At 37.3% G+C, this 24,188-nt stretch overlaps 1 protein-coding gene across 7 annotated transcripts in view; it reads right to left on the bottom strand.

Annotated features, from left to right (window-relative positions):
- The window catches only part of ANKS1B (ankyrin repeat and sterile alpha motif domain containing 1B), a 1,300,027-nt gene that overhangs the window by 664,715 nt on the left and 611,124 nt on the right, over positions 1-24,188 (bottom strand). For all 7 annotated transcript variants that reach the window (XM_030938489.1, XM_030938488.1, XM_030938486.1 and 4 more), the window contains one exon: positions 16,083-16,263. In XM_030938489.1, coding sequence (XP_030794349.1) covers positions 16,083-16,263 — 181 coding nt within the window. The remainder of the gene's footprint in view (positions 1-16,082; positions 16,264-24,188) is intronic.

Consider the following 24,188-nt stretch of genomic DNA (forward strand, 5'->3'; position numbering starts at 1 on the left):
AGAGCAGAGATTTTGTCTGTTTGCTCCCCACTGTATTATCTGTGTATAGTAATGTGTCTGATGCTTAGAACCTCAAGAAATATTTATTTACTGAATAAATAATTACATGAATGACAAAAGCCTGGAATCCTTGTTGTAGTGTAGTAGGAAGAGGTCTAGTCCAGGTTCTTCCACTAACTTATTAGCTGTGTGACTGTAAACAAGTTTCCTAACCATGGTAAGCCTACTTTACTAATCTTTAAAATGTTGATAATACCGTTTGTCCTATCTACCATCAAAATTGTCATGAGGCTCAATGAAGCTGAGGACAACTAATGTGTACTGAAAGCCTACCATGTGCAAAGCTTTATGCTAGGTACTGCAATCTGTGTTATCTTGAAAAATGGAAGAAGAATCTCTGAAAGACTGTCACTTACCTAAATATCATTTTTCATAGTAAGTGGCAAAATAGACTTAAGTAGGAATTTCTCTGATTCCAAAGGCTCTTCTCTTCTTCCTTTCCCTTCCCTTCCCTGCCCTGCCCTGCCCTTCATTCCCCTCCCCTCCTCTCCTCTCTTTCTCCCTCCTTCCTCACCATGCTCCTTCAATATCTATCTGATTAATACTTCAAGTCACAGGACAAGCATCACTCGTTTTGTGAAACCATCTCTGATTCTCCTGACCAAATTTATGTGCTCTTATAACTAGGTTCATATTGTACTTACTATAATAACTTTAGGTTTAATTTTGTTTTTCTACCACAAAGTTTTTCTGAGAGGGGAGCATGTCTTCCCACTATTACATTATTTCCAGTATCTTGCCTGGATATTAACATTTTATAAGTACTAAATGAATATTTGCTAAATGAATGAATGAACTTACTCTATCTGGCATTTTTAGAAAATTTGATAATATAACCAATTTTTGTTCAGTGTTTATCGTTTTATATTTTATTTATAAACAGCAATAATTGATATAAACCACAGTAGCTCATATGCTTAAAGTTGTTAAGACAGTATTGTGAATATATGACATTAGCTCTTGCCCAATAATAGAGGCTAGGTTTTAGATTAATATATTTAAGATTAATCTTAAAGAGCAACTAATAGGCTGAGTGTGGTGGCTCACGCCTATAATCCCAACACTTTGGGAGGCCGAGGCTGGTGGATCATTTGAGGTCAGGAGTTCGAGACCAGCCTGGCCAACATGGCAAAACCTCATCTCTACTAAAAATACAAAAGTCAGCTGGGCATGGTGGCACATGCCTTTTTGTCCCAGCTACTCAGGAGGCTGAGACACAAGAATTGCTTGAACCTGGGAGCCGCAGGTTGCAGTGAGCAAAGACTGTGCCATTGCAGTCCAGCCTGGGCAACAGAGTGAGACTCCGTGTCAAAAGTAATAATAATAGTAATAATTTTTAAAGTACAAATAATAATTGCTTGAAAGGGAATATGCTAAATATGAGATATAGGGAAATGATTCAGGTTCACTTCAAATTTAATATTTTAGTTTTAATTTGACATAAGGCAACCTCAGGAAACAAATATGTTGTTAGTAGCAAACTACTTATCTTAGAGAACTTTACATAGTATTTATTGTAATGTTCCCCTGTTCTAGAAAATCATAACTAATAATAGAAATAAAACCCAGCTGCAAATCAGTGGCCAAGAACAGATCAATGGACTAGAAAATATGCTAAGGAGACTAAAACAGACCTGAACATTTCCTTCAAATTTAAATGAAAATAAGTACTTTTTAGTTAGTACCCAGATCTGAAAGATATATTAAAAATACTTTGAAATTCTGTAATATGTGATCTAAATTGTTCATCTAAAACAACAGCTTGTCAAAATGCTAATCACTAGGAACTGAGAGGTTTGTTTAGTTAATAGTGCTTCCTTTCATGTGTGCTTATGTGCTTTTCAGAAGGAAATCTGAAATCTATTATTAGCTTTCCATAGTCAACTCCTGATTATCCGAGTTAATAAAAGAGAACCCAGACATCTGTGCTAATAGAGAGAACACAGACATACAATAGACCTGATTCAGATCCAAAAAAGCGGATAACACAAAAATTACATCTTTGACTCTGGAATAAATGTTGATTCTTTGTAGCATATTTGCCTTCCTAATAACACTCCATTAGTTTTTCTACCATAGCACAGGGGAACTATGCTATGGAAAACTCACCTACACATGTAAGTGAGAGTTCACGCTAGATTGTGTGAACGCATTGTTAGACGTTAGAATTCTGTCAGTGGTATTCATTCTGCACACTGGATTCTGATCAACACCAATATGTCATTCTCTTCAATGCTCCATGCCCTAATACAAGATTCCCAACCTCATAAATGGCTCATGTAGAAAGTAACAAAATCAGTGATGAAGAAAAAGTCAGTTATGGGAAAGAAAAAAAAAAAGCCATGCTATGCTTTGTTTTGGCCTTGTGAAAGAACAGGGATCACTCAAGTTTTTACTGTTATTTTCAAAGTCAAGTCATAGATACTGGTTCACTAAAATAAAAAAGGGGAAGAAAATTATAAATTATTGTACATTAATAGATACATGGCTTTCTAGAGTGAAATTAATGATTTTGGAAATGCTGTGCCAATTACTTTATAAATGTCTAAGAAAAATGAACATCTTTCTCATGTAAATAACTGCAATCTTTTCATGTGTAAAATCAGATCAGTTATGTAACAAAAATTTACATTAAAAATGACATATCTCCCTGAGGCAACTTATGAAATAACGAATGAAAGGTCGGCTCCATGGTTCCGCAGTAAGCAATGTAGTTCAGAAAAAACTACAGAGCTTACCTTACTGTATACACAGAAATAGGCACCTAGATGGCAGAATCCCAGCAAAGCAAATATTCATTCAGTGATTCAATTACTTGCCATTTATTCAGCACCTATTATAAGTCAGTCATCATGCTGGGCACTGGGGATACATTTTATGTGAGATACGGTCCCTGCATTTACAGAGCTCACAGACATGTAAATACTTTTGTGTGTAAGATATGCAATAGTCAAAGTATGTGAAGAACGCTAGGGGGAGTATGGATGCAAGAATTGGTGGAGTTGAAGAAGGCTTCACAAAGGAGGTTACTGGCATAGACTTAATGTTTATATCCTCCCAAAATTCATATGCTGAAATACTAACTCCCAAGATGATGGGATTAGGAGTGGGGCACTTGGGAGGTGATTAGGTCATAAGGACAGAGCCCTCATGAAGGCAATTAGTGCCCTTATTAAAGAAGCCTGGCTGGGCGTGGTGGCTCACGCCTGTAATCCCAGCACTTTGGGAGGCCAAGGTGGGCGGATCACAAGGTCAGGAGATGGAGACCATCCTGGCCAACATGGTGAAACCCTGTCTTTACTAAAATACAAAAAATAAGCCGGGCACAGCCTGTAGTCCCAGCTACTCGGGAGGCTGAGGCAGGGGAATTGCTTGAACCCAGGAGGCATAGATTGCAGTGAGCCGAGATCACGACCACTCTGGCCTGGGTGACAGAGGGACTCTATCTCAATAAGGAAAGAAGGAAGGAAGGGAGGAAAGGAAAGGAAAAGGGAAAGGGAAAGGGAAAGGGAAAGGGAAAGGGAAAGGAAAGGAAAGGAAAGGAAAGGAAAGGAAAGGAAAGGAAAGGAAAGGAAAGGAAAGGGAAGGAAAGGAAAGGGAAGGAAAGAAGGGAAGGGAAGGGAAGGAGGGAGGAAGGGAGGAAGGAAGAAGGAAGGAAGAAAGAAAGGAAGAAGAAGCAGTAGCAGCAGCAGCAGCAGCAGCAGCAGCCCAAGGGAGCTCCTTTGCTTGCCCTGTTCACTGTGTGAGAACACAGAGAAAATTCTCCGTCTACGAACCAGAAAGTGGGCTCTCACCAGAACCAAATCTGCTGGTGCCTCAGTGTGCCCTTCCCAGCTTCTGGAACTATGGGAAGTAAATTTCTGTTGTTTGTAAGCTACCCAGTTTGTGGTGTTTTGTTATAACAGCCCGAATGAACTAAAACAGTTGTCTTTATTTCATATAAGAATTGTAATTTACCAAGTAGATTAGCTGCCAAGGCATTCCAAGATTTTGAAAAAGTACTTAAAACAAGGAGCCATGAACTCTAAGAACAACATACTTAGAAGTCCACGATATATTTGGATAGAGTTGAATAGGAAGTTATATCCAAATTATCAAGGATTGTGTTGAGCATGCTAACACATTTGGATATTCTCATATAAAGGTTATTAAGCAGGGACAAAGCATAAGATGTTCTTAAACAGCAGAATGGCATGATCAGATATCCTTTTTAGCTTTTAGCTTTTTAGCTTTAAGAGACTGCCACATCCTGGAGGTGGGAAGCCTAAATGAGAGACATCAATAGTTTATTTAGGTCTGGATGATCCCTAATATAGTCTCCCGCCCTCTGTCTTTTGTCTTAAGATTTCATTATCAGAGCTTTAGCTTTATAATTTAGTACCTATTAAGGTAAAAACTGGTATTTTGGGAATGGTATGATAGAAAATTGCATAAGTGGTTAAGTTGGGCTTGGGAATGTGGAGCAAAGGTGATGGTTTTAAAATCCTTCCCTCTCTATTGTGTAATCTCAAAAAGATCAAGGGACTGGTACTGATGGGAGAGATATCTTGAGGCCAGAGCAGAGGGAAAGAGGGACAGACACTCTCTTTCCAAAATCAAAGGAGCATGGGATATGTTTGTTTTCTGTCTCTTCATAATATGTCACAACAAACTTAGTGGCTTACAACAGCATGCATTTATTATCTCACAGTTTACAAGAGTCAGGAGTCTGGGTGGCTTAACTGGGCCCTCTGCTCAGGGTCTCATTCAGATATTGGCCAGGGCTCCAGCTCTCATCTAAGGGCCAATGTCCTTTTCTGAGCTCACAGACTGTTGGCCCAATTTGCTTCCTTGCAGCTGTGAAGCTCATGTGGTTTATTCTCCAAAGCTAGCAACGAAGAGAGAGAAATTCAGCTGCATCAAGTTGCTAACCTCTATGCCCGAAATTTAAGGAATCACCTCACTATTAGTTCATCTCTCTTTTGATTAACTTAAAACCAGTAATTGGAGACCTTAATTACATCTGCACAATCCATTCACCTTTGCCCAAAAGCATCTGGGAGTTATATCCAATCACCTTGGCCATTGGCTAGTAGCAAGTTATGGGCCCCACACACACTCAAAAGAAGGAGCTTACACAAAGGCATGGAGACAGGGAGCAGGATCACAGCCTTCTTAGAATCCTGCCAATGACAGATTTGAAGAGTTGAGATCACTAGAGTCTAGAGCTGGAGAGGCAAAGAACAATTCGTCTATCCAGTAGGTAGAAGTAACTGGGGAGAATGTCTGGCACAAGTTCTGTCACAGGCTGGCTCACGGTGGCATGACACCTACAAGTGAAGCCTGTGTTTGAAGGGCCTGGGCCCAGGTAAACACACGAGGCACCCATCCAACATAGACAAGTGCAGAGAGCAAGAGGGGAAAATGTTCTCCCCAAAGAAGACTGTACAGATAGAAGATATGAATAGAGAAAAAGGACTCGCAGTTTGAAAACTGCGGGAAAGGAGGGGATTTTCTCCATAGCACCCACCTGGGAATACCAAAATACTCTTTTCCTCCTTTTGTTTCAGTTTTTCAATTACCGTAAGCTTTTCTCTCACAGCTTTATTTTTAACTTTAATGATCACACATATATCACACAAATATAACTGATATGCAGGGATATTTTTCGAAAGATATAAACAGCCTGGTCGAGAAAGTCAGCAGAGAAAAACTATCAAGTAAACTAAAATAGACAAGATAATTAGAGAGAAGATATACACAGCAATAAATTTGAATCTTAAAGAAATTTTCAGCTAACAAATCTGTTATATTTTCATGCGCAATAACAGAAGTTAAAGCAAAATTGAGTTAATAAAAAATTAATTATTTTTGAACAAAAACAGATTTTCAACACAAAATCTCTCTGAAACTGCTGCTCCCTTGCCTCTGCTGTAATTTTGGAAGGATTCGTGCTTGTAGGATTCTGCCTGTCCCCAGCAGTGACACACCTTCCCACCCCAGGATACATAAAACTGGGGCACAGAGCAGACGGAATTTTCAGCTCTGCTCATCAGCAGGTTGACCTGCTTGTTCCAAGCAATTTTGTGGATTTAAGACTCTGGTGTCTGGCTGGACTCATAGCACCCGGGTGCTTTGCAATTTGTATGGAATTCTAAAATTCCAGGCTCTGCTTGTTGCCTAGATCTTTAGTAATAACAGCAATAAAAAAGTAATAATGCCCACATGTATTAAGCATTTATGAAGCTACATTAATTAAGCATATATTGTGTTTATGTCGTTTGCAGTTAGTGGCACTGGCTTAATGAAATAGGGATAGTATTTTTTAAAGAACTTGATATATTTCCATCCTCAAATTGTGTTTCACTGGAAACCGCTCCTCCTCCAGGGCTGGACAGGATACCTAATGCCCTCACAGAAGAAAAGGTGGGTTAGCAAGTTAATAGACTTAAAAGTCAGAGTCCTGCTTTAGACCAATCAGAATGATGCATGAAGATCCATTGTACAGACAAAAGGGAAGCCCATTCCGAAGAGAAAGGACATACCAGCTTCTGGAGAATTTCAAAAAGGAAAAGGCTGGATGAGATGGGGAGGATAGGGAAATAGTTCTACATTTGTGTCTGGAACTTTCCTTTCTGGGCACTGGCCTTGAAAGAATGTAGCATAATAAATAGGTATTGGGTGAATATAAGAAAAGAGAGCTCTGGGTTCTAAATCCCATCTAGATTCTGGGCAAGGCCACATCCTATTAAACTTGGTAGTTCCCTGTGGTAAGGACTAGCAAGATCTTGGGGATAAATCTTTCTGAGTCCCACTTATATTCCTAAATTATGAATGAGATCCAGAGGTACCTGGAGCCTCCAGAAAGGGCCCTTAGCAGGAAGCTGGACTGAAAGCCAACTGGGCTGCCCTGGGCCAGCTTGGCAAGGGAAGAGGTGACTGCTGCAGAGGCTAGGACAGACAGATGGCAGACCTGGCAGAGACTCAGAGGGACCACTTTACCAGTGCGAGGCGAGCTGAGGTGACCAGCCAGAAAGAGCTCCAGGATCTGGCCAGAATGGCCTTGACCTAAAGATATCACCTGCAGGCCACAGGTATACTGGAAGGGATGCCCACTCCCTATTATCCCTTTTCCTCTGCTTCTCTCAGGCCCCATGTACCAGTCATTCATTCATTTGGAGTTTGAACAAAAAGCTAACTCAAACTTTCTCTATCCTCTTCAAATATCTCATCTTTGCCCTCTTTTGTTACTCTCCAAAGACAGCCTTGCTCTTAGTTCACAGAGAAAATAAGAGCCACCAGATAGTAAAATGCAAATCAGATAATGTCTCTTTGCTTAAAACACCTGTCAATGACTTCTCATTGCTCTTAGGATAAACACCAAAATCCTGAAGGTAGCTACAAGGGTTTGATTGGGCTTTTACTCCCCTTGCAGCTTCAACTCCTGTCATTTCTCTCCTTTCTCTCTGACCTGCAGTTTCATGTTAATTTCTACCACAGGGATTTTTAAAAAATATGCTATTCCTTCTTTAAAGAATAATCTTCCCTCCCCACCTTGGCCTACTTAATTCCTCTTTGTCTTTCAGAGCCCTACTCATTGCTGGCAAGAGATCAGTCATCCCCTTTAGATACTCTCACAGCACTTTCTCATAATGGCACATCCTGAGTAAACATATTTATTTAATATTGCGTAGGTAAGCCAATAGTATTATATCAACTAATTTCATTTGGAATAACAAGTCCCATGCACTAGCTAAGTAACATCACCCCATTATCTAACTACATATTTTCATAATTTTAAGTGCTGAAAAGCAGTCAACTTTTCTTCATCAAGCATCTCGTAACCTGTTCCTTGCCTTCTACCTGATGTACAATTTGTCACAAAGGCACTGGGTGAAAGTCATGTGACACCGCAAGGAAAACAGGAAAAAGTACAGGAGACACATTTCATGATTTATCGAGAAGTGACAAGAATATAATTTACCATTACATCTATATATAGCATTTGATATAAAAATACTTGCCTCTAGGGTACCTAAAATCCTGGTCTATTGAAAGTACTGAATTTACCAATCAATAACTCAGCTAGTATATTTAATGTATATATTTTTAGGAAAATAGGACCCAAAGATGTAATCACACATCATTCTCTCTAACCCTTTACTTTCTCCATATCAGCTCGCCCCATATCTTAGCTTGGAGTTGAGAGGTCATCTCAGCAGCCTGTTCCTGGCCTTCCTATTGGCTGGAGGCCAAAGCCTCCCTCAGCTGCCTGTGTCCAGTGGCTGCTGTAATAATGATGTCTCAGCTTCAGGGGGTCTATTTCCAGGCCGTGTGAGCTAATTAAAACGCAGGCCTTCATTTGCCTTTCTGGCAATTCCTGATCAGTGTGACAGGCCTATGCCACCCTCTCCATTCTAATTTTAGTTCTCCTCTAGTGTTTTCTCTCCTTTGCAGAAAAGCATCCTATGCTGCTAAGCACTTACAGGCTTTTGTTTTTGTTATTTCTCCCACTTGGAAAGAAGCACTTTTCCACTTTACTCCTTTTAGATTTTCTCCTCCCATCAGTTTTCTCCCGCAGGAGGTGATGGTTTGAAACTACTAACAAAACTGGAGATAATTAGTTACCCAGGGTAGTTGACTTGCTTAGCAGGTACCCTTGAGAAAGCGCTAATGCACAAAATTCTTCATATGGAAACAACTTTGTGGACACAGTTTTCTATAAAGATAGAGAACACCTGTTATTACTGGTGATGCTCAGCTTCTTTTCCTCAGCAATTCACAACACAACTCTCCAGAGTTCAGAACTCATAATTCACTCACGGTAGGCTAAGGTCCTATTTTTCAGTCTTTTAAAATGGATACTCTTTACTTCGTTTTTTTTTTTTTTTTTTTTTTTTTTTTTTTTTTTGAGGCGGAGTCTCGCTCTGTCGCCTGGACTGGAGTGCAGTGGCCGGATCTCAGCTCACTGCAAGCTCCGCCTCCCGGGTTTGCGCCATTCTCCCGCCTCAGCCTCCCGAGTAGCTGGGACTACAAGCGCCCGCCACCTCGCCCGGCTAGTTTTTGTATTTTTAGTAGAGACGGGGTTTCACTGTGTTAGCCAGGATGGTCTCGATCTCCTGACCTCGTGATCCGCCCGTCTTGGCCTCCCAAAGTGCTGGGATTACAGGCTTGAGCCACCGCGCCCGGCCGATACTCTTTACTTCTGATAAACATAAAATTATTACATGGCTTCCTCCCACCCTACCCTCCCTCACTGAAAAAAAAAATCATTATCTCGACTATCTACATACATACTTGAATATCCAACAAAATTTCAAATTAAAATGTTCAAAACTGAGATTTCCCCATCTCCATTAATATCAACTCCATCTTTCCAAAGGTTAAAACACCAGATATCTTTGAATTACATCTTTGGTCCCTTTTATTTTCTTATATCCTACATCTAATTCATCTAAATATATATGTAGATAGATTGATAGCTCAATAGACAGATGATAGATAGATAGATAGATAGATAGATAGATAGATAGATAGACAGATAGATAGATAGCTCTACCTTTAACATAGATCGGAATTCTACCACTCCTCACCATCTCTATTTTAAAAAGAACTGTTACCCGCGGAAAGAAGAACACACTGGCAACCATTAAGGGTACCCAAGAGATTGAAATATCTTAGCAGACGGGCTCTCAGGTCATTCAAAATTTTCACATGAGAATGAGACACATAGTGGCCATGTCCAGAGAGAGTCCCTTAGGGAAGTTGACTTGAATGAAACACCTCTCTCAGGGAGACTTTGGCAGCCAGGGGATGACATGAGGAGCCTTGGCACCTCAAGGAAGAGTGGGACAAAGTATAGAAGATGTGAACTCAGATAAAGGTGATCTATATCATAATATGTTAAAATGAAAGATTAAATATTATGAGCAGAGTAAATGTTATGTCTTTAGATGTATCAAACATTTCTTCCAGGAAATTGTTGTACTGACTTAATTGTAGTATTTAAGACTGTGTTGATAGAGGAGAGGCTAACTCAGCTGTTCACTCCCATGGTCTTAAGATGATTGCCAATAATTATAGTCATTCCTGGTTCCATATGCATCCCATTCTTTGAATTCAACTATTTTTCCAGCCCTCTTCTTTAATACATTGACTCCAGCAATACTTTGACCCCACTGGAATCTCCAATCCTAAGATCTCACTGATTTTTCAGTGTTAATTATCTCCTTGTTCTCTTTCACTTCCCTCTTCATCTTGAAGTCTATGGTTAAATATTACACTCCCTTGCATTTATACTTCCTTTGCTCTTCAATCATTTCAATATACCCATTTAGCAAAACCACAACCTATGCAAAATTCAACTCTCCAAATACTCTGCACCTGCATCCTCCAGCTGACATAGGCTAGAGAAAAACACAGAACCACATTGGATAATCTAATTCTAAATGCATGAACACAAAGCTTAAATAGGCCTTTAATGCTGCCAGGTGATCACATCATATACCTCCTTTGTCCACTCACTGTTTTTCCTAAACAACTACTTCACACTGTCCTCTCTTTCCTCAAACTCTACACTTCCTTCACTGTCTCTGTTTTCAACTGAAGCTGCTGCTCTTTACTTTGCAGAAAAAATGAAAACTATCAGAAGAGATCTTTCCCAGATTCCCACCACATGGATCTCCTGCCAGTATTTGCACCCACAACCAAACATCCTGTTATTCATGCTCCTCTCCAAAACCAATCTCTCCACTTGGTTAATAATAGAAATCATCATCCCCTCTTTCTCCTCCATCATAACTTAAAAATTCCCCTGTGAAGAAATTCCTTCAAGAGTGGTCTATCATTACTGTAAGTCCTCTCCTCCCATTCTCCCTTAAAACCACCACATGAGGCTCTATCATTTCCAACTAAATTCCTCTTGTCAAGGTCAGCAGTGACCCCCCCAATATTGTTAAATCCATGAACCTATTCTAACTTAGTCCTCGTCCTACTCAACTTATCAGCTATATTTGACAGAGTTGATCACTCTTTCCTTCTTAATAACTTCCTTCACCTGATTTCAGAACAAGACACTCACCAAAAGATTTCCTTCTATCTCACAGGTTGCTCCTTCTCAGCCTTCCTTGCTGGTGCTGCCTTTCATTCCATCCTTCCTCAAGCTCAGTTATTGGTCTTCTTCCTCTACATATGCTGCATATCATCTGTATAATGACGACGTTCACATTTATATCTGCAGACTGGACCTTCTGCTGCCTACTCGACACATCTATTCAGATATTCAGTAGGCATCTCAAACTTAAAATTAACTCCTGGTATTTCTCGCTGTTTACCAAACCTCCTCTTCCCAAAACCTCTTGTGTGTCAAATGATAGGAAATTCATTCTTATAGTTGTTAAGGAGAAAAGTTTTGGAGTCATCCTTAATTCTTCTCATTTTCTCATATACCATGTCCACTCCACCATGAAATTCCACTGGATCTGCCTTAAAAATATGTCCAACATCTCTCCATTTCTCTCTAACTCTGCTGATTCACCTTTGATCTTAGCTGCTTTCCCTCTCTTACTGCAGTGCTGCAATTGCCTTCTAACTGGCTTTCCTGTATCCACCCTGGTTCCCTCTCCCCATCCATTATGAACATTATAGCCATATTAATCCTCATAAAATAGAAGTTATATCATGTGACTTTTCTTCTGAAAGACCTGAACAGGCTCTAAGTAAAATCACTCTGGGTTAAAGCCAAAGTCCTGAAATGGCTTATTAGGCCTTACATAATCTATCCCTCACCCTCTCTTCTTACCTACAAATAGTCTACATTTCAAGGAATAGCATCCACCTTGCACTCATCAGCTTAAGCTAGAAACTTAGCACCCTCCTTGAAATATTTCCCCTCATCTTTGCACATCCAAATTACCATGACTTGTTAATTACTCTTTTCTTGTATCTCTTAAACCAATTTACATTTTCCCTTTGCTATGAAACTATTTCTCCCCTTCTCCAATGTCATTTCATCTCAAACCTACTACATATTAATACTAGAGTGATCTTTCTAGTTAAATGTAAACCTATTTATATCATTCCCCAGACAGTATAACACCAAGCTTTTTAATTCTAACAACCTTTTTTGATGATTCACAAGTTGAAGCTTTAATCACAATTCAAGCTACTTTTTAAATGGCCCTCTGTTATAATAAATTCATTGGTTCACTTAAAAGTGTTTTGCAGCATATGATTTAGTTTTGAAGATGTATTAGTCTTTGTTCTATTAAATGCCACTTTGGTCAAGATTAATTTTTTGTGCATGCAGTCATTTATAAAATGAAATGTAGATTAATCAGTAAATTTAAATTATACTTCTAAGTCAAGAAAAGGTCAGCTATCTTGGCATAAGCTTGGTCAGCTACCTTGGCATACCTTCTACAGACTTACAATAGGCTTCTCTATCTTAAAGCTACTACAGATTTCAAATAATAATATTTAAAAACAAAAATAATATTAAGCAATAACTGTGATAATATTAAATAATAATATTAGTTGCCAAGGTTTACAAAATGTATTCACATAAACTCATTTATTACTACAAATACCTAAAGAGTAGATACTATTTCCATTTTCAGAGGAGCAAATTAAATATCAAAAAAGTTAAAGGTTTTGATGGAAAATATCTAGCAAATCAGTGATGGAACTGACTCTTGAACTCATTCTCTTTAAACATATACCCAGTGGCAATGTCTTTAAAGTTTAACAAATTAAATATGTGTAAGCTAATAAAATGCTACTTTTGCGAGTAGACAAATGCCTTGCTTACAAGTTTTCCTTTTTAATGTAAAGCAAAACAAACTGTGCTTTCACATTATTACTAAATATCAGTCTATCCTAAAATTGTTTATGTAATGTGGAGGTGATATATTACCTTAGAAAACCACTGTAACATGCTATTGGAAACCATTTCAACTGTTAAAAGGTTAGATTTCAGTTCTGTTTAAAGGTCAGAAACCTGAAAATATCCTGATGATTACAATTTCTCCGCACATTTCGGATGATGCCACTGAACTCCTGGCAGCAGCAAAATGTGTTTGTTCTGATCCTCTGCTTCTGGTGGTCAGTGTCAGAATGGAGAAAAGGCGCCAGGGTTTTGGTACCAGACCTAAATTTCTATTGCTTTTAATTAAAATAATAAAGGGGTAAAGGTAATATTTCTATCCACCTGAGACAGAAAAAATTGTTGAAAACAAATTTTTACCTGTTGAAAAATATTCAGAAAACCAATCATCCCCAAAACAACGTACCAACTAAAACAAAACCAAGAAAGCCATTCTGAAAGGCAAGTATCAAAGCATCTGTTATTGCCCATTTTAGGACTGTAAATCTGGAAGTAGTCATTCAAATAAATATTGTTTGAATAATAATTATATGCCCAGAACCCTTCCCAGGTCCACATATCACTATTTTTTGTTTTTACAAATCACATCTCATCTCTCCTGTCCTATAAAACTGTATCTAGTACATAGCAGACAATATATTTTAATGCTCACTGAATGAATGCTAGGCTTGATGTAGAATACAAAGGATTATGTTAATATCATAGTTTTTGCTACTACCACTAATAGTTACTAACATTTATTGAGCACTAACTATGTGCCAGGCACTGTGTTAATCACTTTACATGCATCACCACACTACAGGGTAAGTTAATGTAATTAATTCATTGTTAATCTAATTCTGTAGTAAGAAAACTATAGCATAAAGAGATCAAGTCTCATAGCTAGGTAAAAGGCTCAGTTTCACAGTTAGTAATCAAACTTTGGCAGTCTGACCTCAGTGAGTACAATGGGCCAGAGACCAACCTATTGCAGCTTACATTCTAGAGAGAAGATCATAAATAACTATAAATAACTAAAGAAGTAATCAATATAACTTTATATAGGAAATAAGGCTATGGATAAAAGAAAATGGGATGATTTGATAGAAGTGACTAGAGTGATATAGAAAAGTAGTTAAAAACATGAACTCTAGCACCAGGTTTGAGTTCATACCAGAGCTTTTTCCAGCTCTGTCATTATGGGCTATTATTTAGTTATTTACATTCTTTGTGTATTTCCTTATCTACAGATAATAACAAATTTATATGACAGTCATGAGGTGTAAATGAATTGATATACATAAAATGCCTAAAACAGTTCCTGACACATAGTGTCATTTAAGTATTTATTATGATTATTTTCACATTTTTATTATTATAATTTTCATCATATTGAGGATATCTACTTGAGATAGGGTGGTATGGGAAGGCCTCTATGAAGAAGTGCATTTGAACCAAAACCTAAATGACACTTAGACACATGAAAATTTTAAGGCAGAGATTTTAGGCAGAAGGAACTAAAGTACAAAAGCCCCAGGGCCAGAATGTTCAGCAAAGAAGGCCAGTATGGTCCAGGATGAGTTCAGTCAAGTTACAGAGCTGGTCAAGAACCAGGCTAAATTAGGCATTGCTGGATATGGTAAGGAGTTGGATTTTATTCTAAGCGTGATGAGAAGACATGGGAACATTTTAAGTGTGGTAATGACATGATTTTATTTATATTTTATAAATATCACCCTGGCTTCCACGAAAGTCTGGATTATAACTTCCATAGAATATCAATCTTATCATTACCATTAGTCATTGTTTTTAAAATCTTAGCTTCATTCCTAGGGGAAAGTAATTCTCTGACTATATTTCTGGAATGTTGTGTTACTGCTTTTAAACACAGAATCAGATTAAAGGACTTAAGTAGGTATATGAGCATACATATATACTCATACACTCACTGTGAACAAAGATTATATGGAATACTCACACAGACCACACTTCATTATTCTAAAATTTAAATTAATTCTATCTACTGGGTTTTTGAATCATGTCTCTTGGAAGGAAAGTAACTGTTTACTTACATGAAAGTTGATCATATGAATTGGGTCATTCTTGTTATACCCAACTGAAACAGTTGAGAGGTTAAGGGGAGAAGGCATCTAGGGCACATGACACTGTTCCAAGAATGGAATTCCCTGTAAGCTTGGCTGCTGAAGCTGCCTGCTGTAACCTGAAACCACTTTTATCTAATAGCTACTGAAACAACCTGCTGCAACTCTGAGAATCATTTTACCCATAGTCATCACTTACCAATCAAAACTTGCCAGCTCACCAACATATTATTAGTGCCAATGAACTTCCTCAAAGAGCAATATGTAACATTTCCCTTTTTTTGTAAAACCTCTAACCGTCTGTTCTTGGACATAATGAAGACCATTCAACCTCTGAGTATGCCACAAATTGTAATTCTTGATTTCCAAATAAAACATTTAAAATTAAGAAATTTGTCTCTATATTGTATTTGTCTTTAACCCTTATTGTAAATTATATGGCAGGGGAGGATATTCTTTCAGTCCCACTTCTCTTATTTCTAATATGTCCCTTGGCCTTATCAGGAGTTAGCTCCTTGTCCCCCAAATAATGAAAGCTTTGCAAATCTGACTGCATGGAACAACGTATGTTTTACTAGTGGGTGGTGTTACTTTTCTTAATCTTACCCTTACACCCAGCATTTTCTACCCCAACACACTTCCTCTGCAAGTTCACCATGGTTTAAATAGGTTGAAAGCCAGCCTAGGCCACATTGTACAATTCCTTCTTACCAGACATTCTTGATATAAGTTCTCTGGCTTCAAAGCAGATCTTAATGATGTTGTGTGTTGATTAGTTGATACCACTGTGTGGTGAGGAGTAAATGGCAGTGGAAGAGCATTTCTATGTCCCTGGTATTTTTACTACTATGATCACATTAAATCATCATCTTTAATATCTAACACCGAGAAGCCATCCATGTATTCAAAAAGAATATTATAGCCACATTGACAAAAATCTTAAAGCCCTACATTGCCACACATGGAGGTGAACTAAAAACACAATGCAATTTGTACAAAGACTCCTCCTAATTCCTCTAACTCATAAAGACTTCAGTCTTAAAATAAAAAATACAGCTGCATAAAGTGAACTGCTTTACCTGTACGGTTAGTTCCCTCATTCTTGACTTCTGTGGTTCCCACAGAAGAGGTGGGTGGACTAGCAGGAGGGCTGGCAGTAAAGCTTGTGCACCCTGTAGATGTGTTGATTTCAAAATATTCTTGGTTGTGATTCATTCGGTGAAAATCCAGAGAAGACACAATGGATGTTCGCTGTTTAGGCTAAAATAAATGAGCATGATGACAGTATTAATATGATCATGTTCATCTTCAGCCCAATCTCCCCATCAATTTAATCTAAGTGATAATTTTTTTTCAGTTAAAAACTATCTGGGTTTTATACTTAAAACATAATTGTGCTTTACAGAGATACATTAAATAATTACTTGATGAATTCAATAATAAAAAATTATTTAATGAGAAAATATTATGGCATAGTTGATGTGATAGGTTAGGCTTTTCATTTGCTTTCCCCAGAAGATTGTAAAAATATAGTACACAGAATTTCTCTTGGTAATCAGTTTTGAAAGTTGCAATTTTAAGTCACCTTTCATTCAACTAACATTTATTAAGCAGCTGGCATTTGCCAGACCCAGAGGATATGGAATCTAATAATAAAAGGGCCCTTATAACATTGAAGAATAATTAAGGCAGTTCCATTTTTTTATTCTTTAAATAGTCCAAGGAATTGGTGGCATTAGATATTGTTCCCAAGTACAAGACGCTGGAATTTCATCATCAGAATTAAATAAAGTTACATGGAACATTTTCTAGGATCTAAGAATATGCTTGGTATTTGTAGTGAACTTTGATTTTCTTTTTTAAGAATTTTAATTAATCCCCAAATAGCAAGAAAAGTCAATTTAAACATAAAAGTTAAAATCATGGAGTAATAGCAGATATAATCTATACCCTTTGTCAGTAATGAATTACTCCCTATAGCAATTTTCTGAGTTTTTTTCTCCATAATTTTAATTATATTCACTTTTTTTTTCTTGCCTAGCAGAGCTTCTAACATTGTCCTTCAGAAAAACTGCAGTTTTTTGGCTCTCAAATGTGTGTATTTTTCCCAGGAACCAACTCAAACTTTCTTACTTTTTATTTTTTAGTTTATATTACTGAAATATTAAACATCTCTTACAATAATTACAAGAGATCAAATGTAAACCTTTTATAATAAGGTAAAGTTTATTATACTTTACTTTCTCCAAAGTACAATTAACTTTTGGTTTACTAATGTTTTTGTTACCCTCAAATATGTGTTAATCACTGTACTCCGTATTTTCCTGCAAAATATTCAAGTTGCTGTCTCTTCCAGCTTATCATTTTTTTCCAAGTAGATATCATTTAGTCTATAACCTAAAATAGACAATCATATGGAAAATGTCTGTACAGTATAGAGATTTAAAAAAAAAATAAGGTGTGTAAATTATCACAATATGATTTATTCTTTCACCAATATTTCACCAAACGTTTTATGAAAGACGTTGAGGGGTATAAATATTGTTATGCAAGAGAGTGCAAGTCATTTTTTATTATGACACATCAACTCAGTAATAGAATTCAAATTAGCACCCAGAGAGGACTCAGTTGCTTTTGAAGTACAAAAGATCAGTGTTTAATGTCAGCCTTGGTTTCTCATGAAATGTCTGTTCTTGGGACTACTGAATCTCAATTTCACATTCAGTGTCCTTTCCACTACATTCTATAACAGCAATTAGAAAGGCATGAGCTATAGCCCTGGCTCCAATGGAGCCCATCATTCTAGGCTTTGTTTTATTGTGTTGTGCTTTTGTTTCACTTTATGTGTAGGCAATGGACCACATTTCTTTATTTCTTCTCATAAATTTTATAAAGGTCAAGCCAAATGATATATATGATTCCTCCACTTCTAAATGTTTCTTAAATACATGTTTCTGAATCCTGACCACCCATGGTTCTAACTGCTTTAAAAACACAATGTTTTATGCAATCATGAAAATAAACAAGCTATTTTCTGCAATATTAATTCATTCCACAAATATTTGCTGAACATATACTAAACTGCAGATATCATGCATGTAAACACCATGATAGGAATAAAACAAGTAAGACATTGTCCCTGTTTTCCGTATGAATATAGACTTGAGGTGGGAGGATGGATGGCACATGAGGCTTTGAAGAAGAGACAACCAATCCAATGATTATGCTTCAATATCATATAGCAGTAAGGGTGATGAAAAATTAGAAGCTTTATACTTAGTCATGCTCTAAGGCAAGGGTCAGCAAACTATGGCCTGTGGCTCAAATCTGGCCTTCTTCCTATTTCTAAAAATGAAGTTTTATTGCAACAAAACTGCACCCATTGCTCCCTCATTTAGTTGTGGTCTATGACTGTCCTCGTACTTTAATTGCAGAATTCAGTAGTTGCAACACAGGTCATATTTTCCACAACGCCTGAAATATTTATTATGTCTGGATTTTTAAAGAAAATGTTTGGCCACTCCTGTTCTATGGAATTGTTTCACATGTCAATTTAGTGCTCAATAAAACCATAACTATAGGTTTCCTTTTATTTCCCAGCCTGACTTGCATTTGGGTTGGGCCATGTGACTAATTCTCAGCAAATACAATATTAGTAGAAGGGAGCTTTTTCTATTCCTCTCTTACTCCCCAGATGATGTGGTTGAAAGATGAAGGAAAGTCATAAAACTCACATTGGTTTTATGAGATGTTAAAGTGAACCTCCCTTTTCTATATTTTTATTTTAAGTTCGGGGGCACATGTGCAGGTTTGTTACATAGGTAAAGGTGTGTCATGGGGGTTTGTTGAACAGATTTTTATCACCCAGGTACTAAGCCTAGTACCCATTAGTTATTTTTCCTGATCCTCTCCCTCCTCTCACCCTCCACCATCTGATAGGCCCCAGTGTGTGTTGTTCCCCTCTATGTGTCCATGTGTTCTCATCATTTAGGTCCCAGAGATGAGTGAGAATATGTGGCATTTGATTTTCTTCCCCTGCATTAGTTCACTCAGGATAACAGCCTCCAGCTCCATCCATGTCCCTGCAAAGGACATGATCTCATTCTTTTTTATGGCTGCATAATATTCCATGGCATATATGTACCACATTTTCTTTATCTAGTCTATCATTGGTGAGCATTGAGGTTGATTCCATGTCTTTTCTATTGTGAATAGTGCTGCAATGAACATATGCATGATGTGTCTTTGTAATAGAATGATTTATGTTCTTTTGGGTATATATGCAGTAATGGGACGGCTGTATTGAATGGTATTTCTGACTTTAGGTCTTTGAAGAATCACCACACTCTCTTCCACAATGGTTGAACTAATTTACATTCCCCCCCACTAGTGTATAAGTGTGGCTTTTTCTCCACAACCTTCCCAGCATGTGTTATTTTTTGATTTTTTCATAATAGCCATTCTGAACTGATGTGAGACGGTATCTCATTGTGGTTTTGGTTTGAATTTCTCTAATGATCAATGATGTAGCACTTTTTTTCATATAATTGTTGGCTGCATGTATGTCTTCTTTTGAGCAGTGTCTGTTCACTTTTCTTTTCTTTTTTTTTTTTTTGAGACAGAGTCTCTGGTCTCTGTCACCCAGGCTGGAGTGCAGTGGCATGATCCCAGCTAAATGCAACCTCTCCCTCCTGGGTTCAAGCGATTCTTGTGCCTCAGTGTCTTGAGTAGCTGGAATTACAGGCAAGCATCATTATGTCTGGCTAATTTCTGTATTTTTAGTAGAGATGGGGTTTTGCCATGTTGGTGAGGCTGGTCTTGAACTTCTGGCCTCAAGTGATCTGCCTGCCTCGTCCTCCCAATGTGCTGGTATTACAGGTGTGAGCCACCACACCTGGCCCCCAATGCTCACTTTTTAATGGAGGTTGTTCTTTTTCTTGTAAATTTAAGTTAATGTTTTTTTATAGATGCTGGATATTAGCCTTTGTCAGGATGAATAGTTTGCAAAAATTTTCTCCCCTTCTGTGGGTTGTCTGTTTACTCTGTTGATGGTTTCTTTCGCTGTGTAAAGGCTCTTTAGTTTTATTAGATTTCATTTGTCAATTTTTTCTTTTATTACAATTGAAGGAGCACTTATACACTGTTGATGGGAGTTTAAATTAGTTCAACCATGAAGACGGTGTGGTGATTCATCAAACAGAGATTTTGAGGATATTTCTGTTCCTAAAAACAAAAATATACCATTTGACCCAGCAATCTAATTACTGGGTGTATACCCAAAGGAATATAAATCATTATATCATAAATACACATGCACACATATGTTCACCGCAGCACTATTCACAATAGCAAAGACATGGAATCAGTCTAAATGCCCATCAGTGATAGACTGGATAAAGAAAATGTGGGATATAATATATAGCATGGGATACTATGCAGCCATAAAAAAAGAATGAAAACATGTCCTTTTCAGGAACATGGATGGAGATGGAGGCTATTATCCTTAGCAAACTAACACAGGAACAGCAAAGCAAATATTGCATGTTCTCACTTATATGTGGGAGCTAAATTATGATAACTAATGGACACATAGAGAAGAACAACACATACTGGCCCTATTGGAGAGTGGAGGGTAGGAGAAAGGAGAGCATCAGGAAAAATAATTAATGGGTACTAGGCTTAATGCCTGGGTGACAAAACAATCTGTACAACGAACCCCCATGATACGATTTTAGCTATGTAACCTGCACATGTACTCCTGAACTCAAAATAGAAGCTAAATAAAAAATTTAAAAAAGAAATGAGAACAAAGAAGCTTTGAAGAAACTCAACAAAATTCAAGATAACACAGATGAGGAAGTCAGAATCCTATCAGATACATTTAACAAAGAGATTGAAATTACTGAAAAGAATCAAGCAGAAATTCTGGAGCTGAAAAATGCAATTGGTGTACTGAAGAATGCATTAGAATCTGTTAAAAGCAGAATTGATCAGGCAGAAGAAAGAACTGGTGAGCTTTAAAACAAGCTATTTGTAAATATATAGTCAGAGAAGACAAAAGAAAAAAGAATAAAAAAGAATGAATCACGGCTTCAAGATCTAGAAAATAGCCTCCAAAGGGCAAATCTAACAGTTATTAGCCTGATAGAGGAGGTAGAGAGAGGTGGGTGGAATAGAAAGTTTACTCAAAGTGAGAACAGAGAACTTCCTAGACCTAAAGAAAGATCTCAATATTCAAGTATAAGAAGGCCATAGAATACCAAGGAGATTCATCCCAAGCAAGACTACCCCAAGCTATTTAATAATTAAACTCCCAAAGTTCAAGGATAAACAAAGGATTATAAATGCAGCAAGAAAAAAGAAACAAATAACATACAATTAAGCTCCAATATGCCTGGCAGCAGATTTCTCAGTAGAAACCTTACATGCCAGGAGAGGGTGGCATGACATATTTAAAGTGCTGGAGGAAAAAATGTTTATCCTAGAATAGTATATCCAGTGAAAATATACTTCAAACATGAAGAAGAAATAAAGACTTTTCCAGACAAACAAAAGCTGAGAAATTTCTTCAACACTAGATCTTTCCTACAAGAAATGCTAAAGGGAGTTTTTCAGTCTGAAAGAAAATGATGTTAATGGGCAAGAAGAAATCATCTGAAGGTATACAACTCACGAGTAAAAACAAAAACCACACAGAATATTATAACACTGTAATTGGGATGTGTGAACTCATATTTTGAGGTGACAAATGAAAAAATGGACTGATAATAATAAGTATGAAAACTTTTCAAGACACAGACAGTACAATAAGACATAAATAGAGCCGACAAAAGTTAAAAAGTAGTAGGACAGGCCGGGCACGGTGGCTCAAGCCTGTAATCCCAGCACTTTGGGAGGCCGAGACGGGCGGATCACGAGGTCAGGAGCTCGAGACCAATCCTGGCTACCACGGTGAAACCCGTCTCTACTCAAAATACAAAAAACTAGCCGGGCGAGGTGGCGGGCAGCCTGTAGTCCCAGCTCTCAGGAGGCTGAGGCAGGAGAATGGCGTAAACCCGGGAGGGCAGAGCTTGCAGTGAGCTGAGATCTGGCCACTGCACCTCCATTCCGGGCGGACCCAGAGCGAGACTTCTCCGCCTCAAAAAAAAAACAAAAACAAAAACAAAAACAAAAACAAAACAAACAAAAAAAAAAAAAAAAAAGTAGTAGGACAAAGTTAATGGCTACAGTATTTATTAGTTTTTCCTTTGCTTGTTTGTTTATGCAATCAGTGTTAAGTTGACATCAGTTTAAAATAATGGATTATAAAAAATTATTTGCAAGCCTTAAGGTAAATTCAAATAAAAAAATCCTACAATAGATACACAAAAAATAAAACAAGAAATTAAAACACACCAGCAGAGAAAATCACCCTCACTAAAAGGAAGAGAGGGAAGAAGGAGAGAAGGAGGAGATCACAAAATAACTAGCAAACAAATAACAAAATGGCAGGATAAGAGATTATCATTAATAACAATAATATTGAATAATTAGACTAGAACCTCCAGTCAAAAGACAGACAGTGGCTGAATAGATTAAAAAAAAAAAAAAAAAAAAAAAAAAAAAAAAAAAAAAAAAAAAAAAACAAGACTCAACAATCTATTGCCTACAAGAAATACACTTCACTTATAAAGATACACATAGACTGAAAATAAAGGGATGAACAAAGATATTCCATGCAAATAAAAATCAAAAAAAGAGCAGGAGTAGCTATACTGATAAGACAAAATAGATTTCAAGAAAAAATTATAACAACAGACAAAGAAATCATTACATAATGATAAAGGGTGAATTCAAGAAGATATAATAATTTCAAATATATATGCATCCAGATATATAAAGCAAATATTATTAAGGCTAAAGAGAGACATAGACCCCAATACAAAAGTAGCTGGAGACTTCAACAACCCACTTTCATCACTGGACAAATCATTCAGACAGAAAATCAACAAAGAAACATCAGACTTAATCTGTACTATAGGTCAAATGGGCTTAATAGGTATCTACAGAACATTTCACTGCACAGTTACAGAATATACATTCTTCTCCTCAGTACATGAATAATTCTCAAAGATAGACCATTTGTTAGACCACAAAACAAGTCTTACGAAACTAAAAAATAAATTGAAATTTATTATTATAAAAAATAAATTGAAAGTACCTTCTTTAACCACTATAAAATAAAACTAGAAATCAATAACAAGAGGAATTCTGGAAACGATATAAACACATTAAAATTAAACAATATGCTACTGAATGACCAAATGGGTCAATGAAGAAATTAAGAAGGGAATTTAAAAATGTCTTGAAGCAAATGGCAATGAAAAGACAACATAGCAAAACCTATGGGCTATAGCAAAAGCAGAACTAACAGGAAAATTTACAGCTATAAGCACCTACATCAAAAAAGTAGAAAAACTTCAAATAACCTAACAATGTATCCTAAGAACTAGAAAGGCAAGAGAAAACCAAACCCCGAGTTAGAAGAAAAGAAATAATAAAGATCAGAGCATAAATAAATAAAATTGAAACAAAGAGGCCGGGCGCGGTGGCTCAAGCCTGTAATCCCAGCACTTTGGGAGGCCGAGGCGGGCGGATCACAAGGTCAGGAGATCGAGACCATCCTGGCTAACACGGTGAAACCCCGTCTCTACTAAAAAAAAATACAAAAAAACTAGCCGGGCGAGGTGGCGGGTGCCTGTAGTCCCAGCTACTCAGGAGGCTGAGGCAGGAGAATGGCGTGAACCCAGGAGGCGGAGCTTGCAGTGAGCTGAGATCTGGCCAGTGCACTCCAGCTTGGGTGACAGAGCGAGACTCCGTCTCAAAAAAAAAAAAAAAAAAAAAAAAAAATTGAAACAAAGAAAACACTATAAACACTAAATAAAGTAAAAAGTTGATTTTTTTGAAAAGATATAATTGACAAACCTTTAGCCAGATTAAGAAAAGAGAGATAAGACTCAAATAAATAAAATGAGAGAAGAAAAAGACATTACAACTGATGCCACAGAAATTCAAAAGATCATTAGAGGCTCCTAGGAGCAAGTAGTAGTCTCCCAGAAAAGAAAAGCCCAGGATCTGATGGCTTCACTGCTGAATTCTACCAAACATTAAAAGAATAACTAATACATGCCTTACTCAAACTATGC

This window comes from Rhinopithecus roxellana, chromosome 10, assembly GCF_007565055.1.
Source record: "Rhinopithecus roxellana isolate Shanxi Qingling chromosome 10, ASM756505v1, whole genome shotgun sequence".
NCBI lineage: Eukaryota > Metazoa > Chordata > Mammalia > Primates > Cercopithecidae > Rhinopithecus > Rhinopithecus roxellana.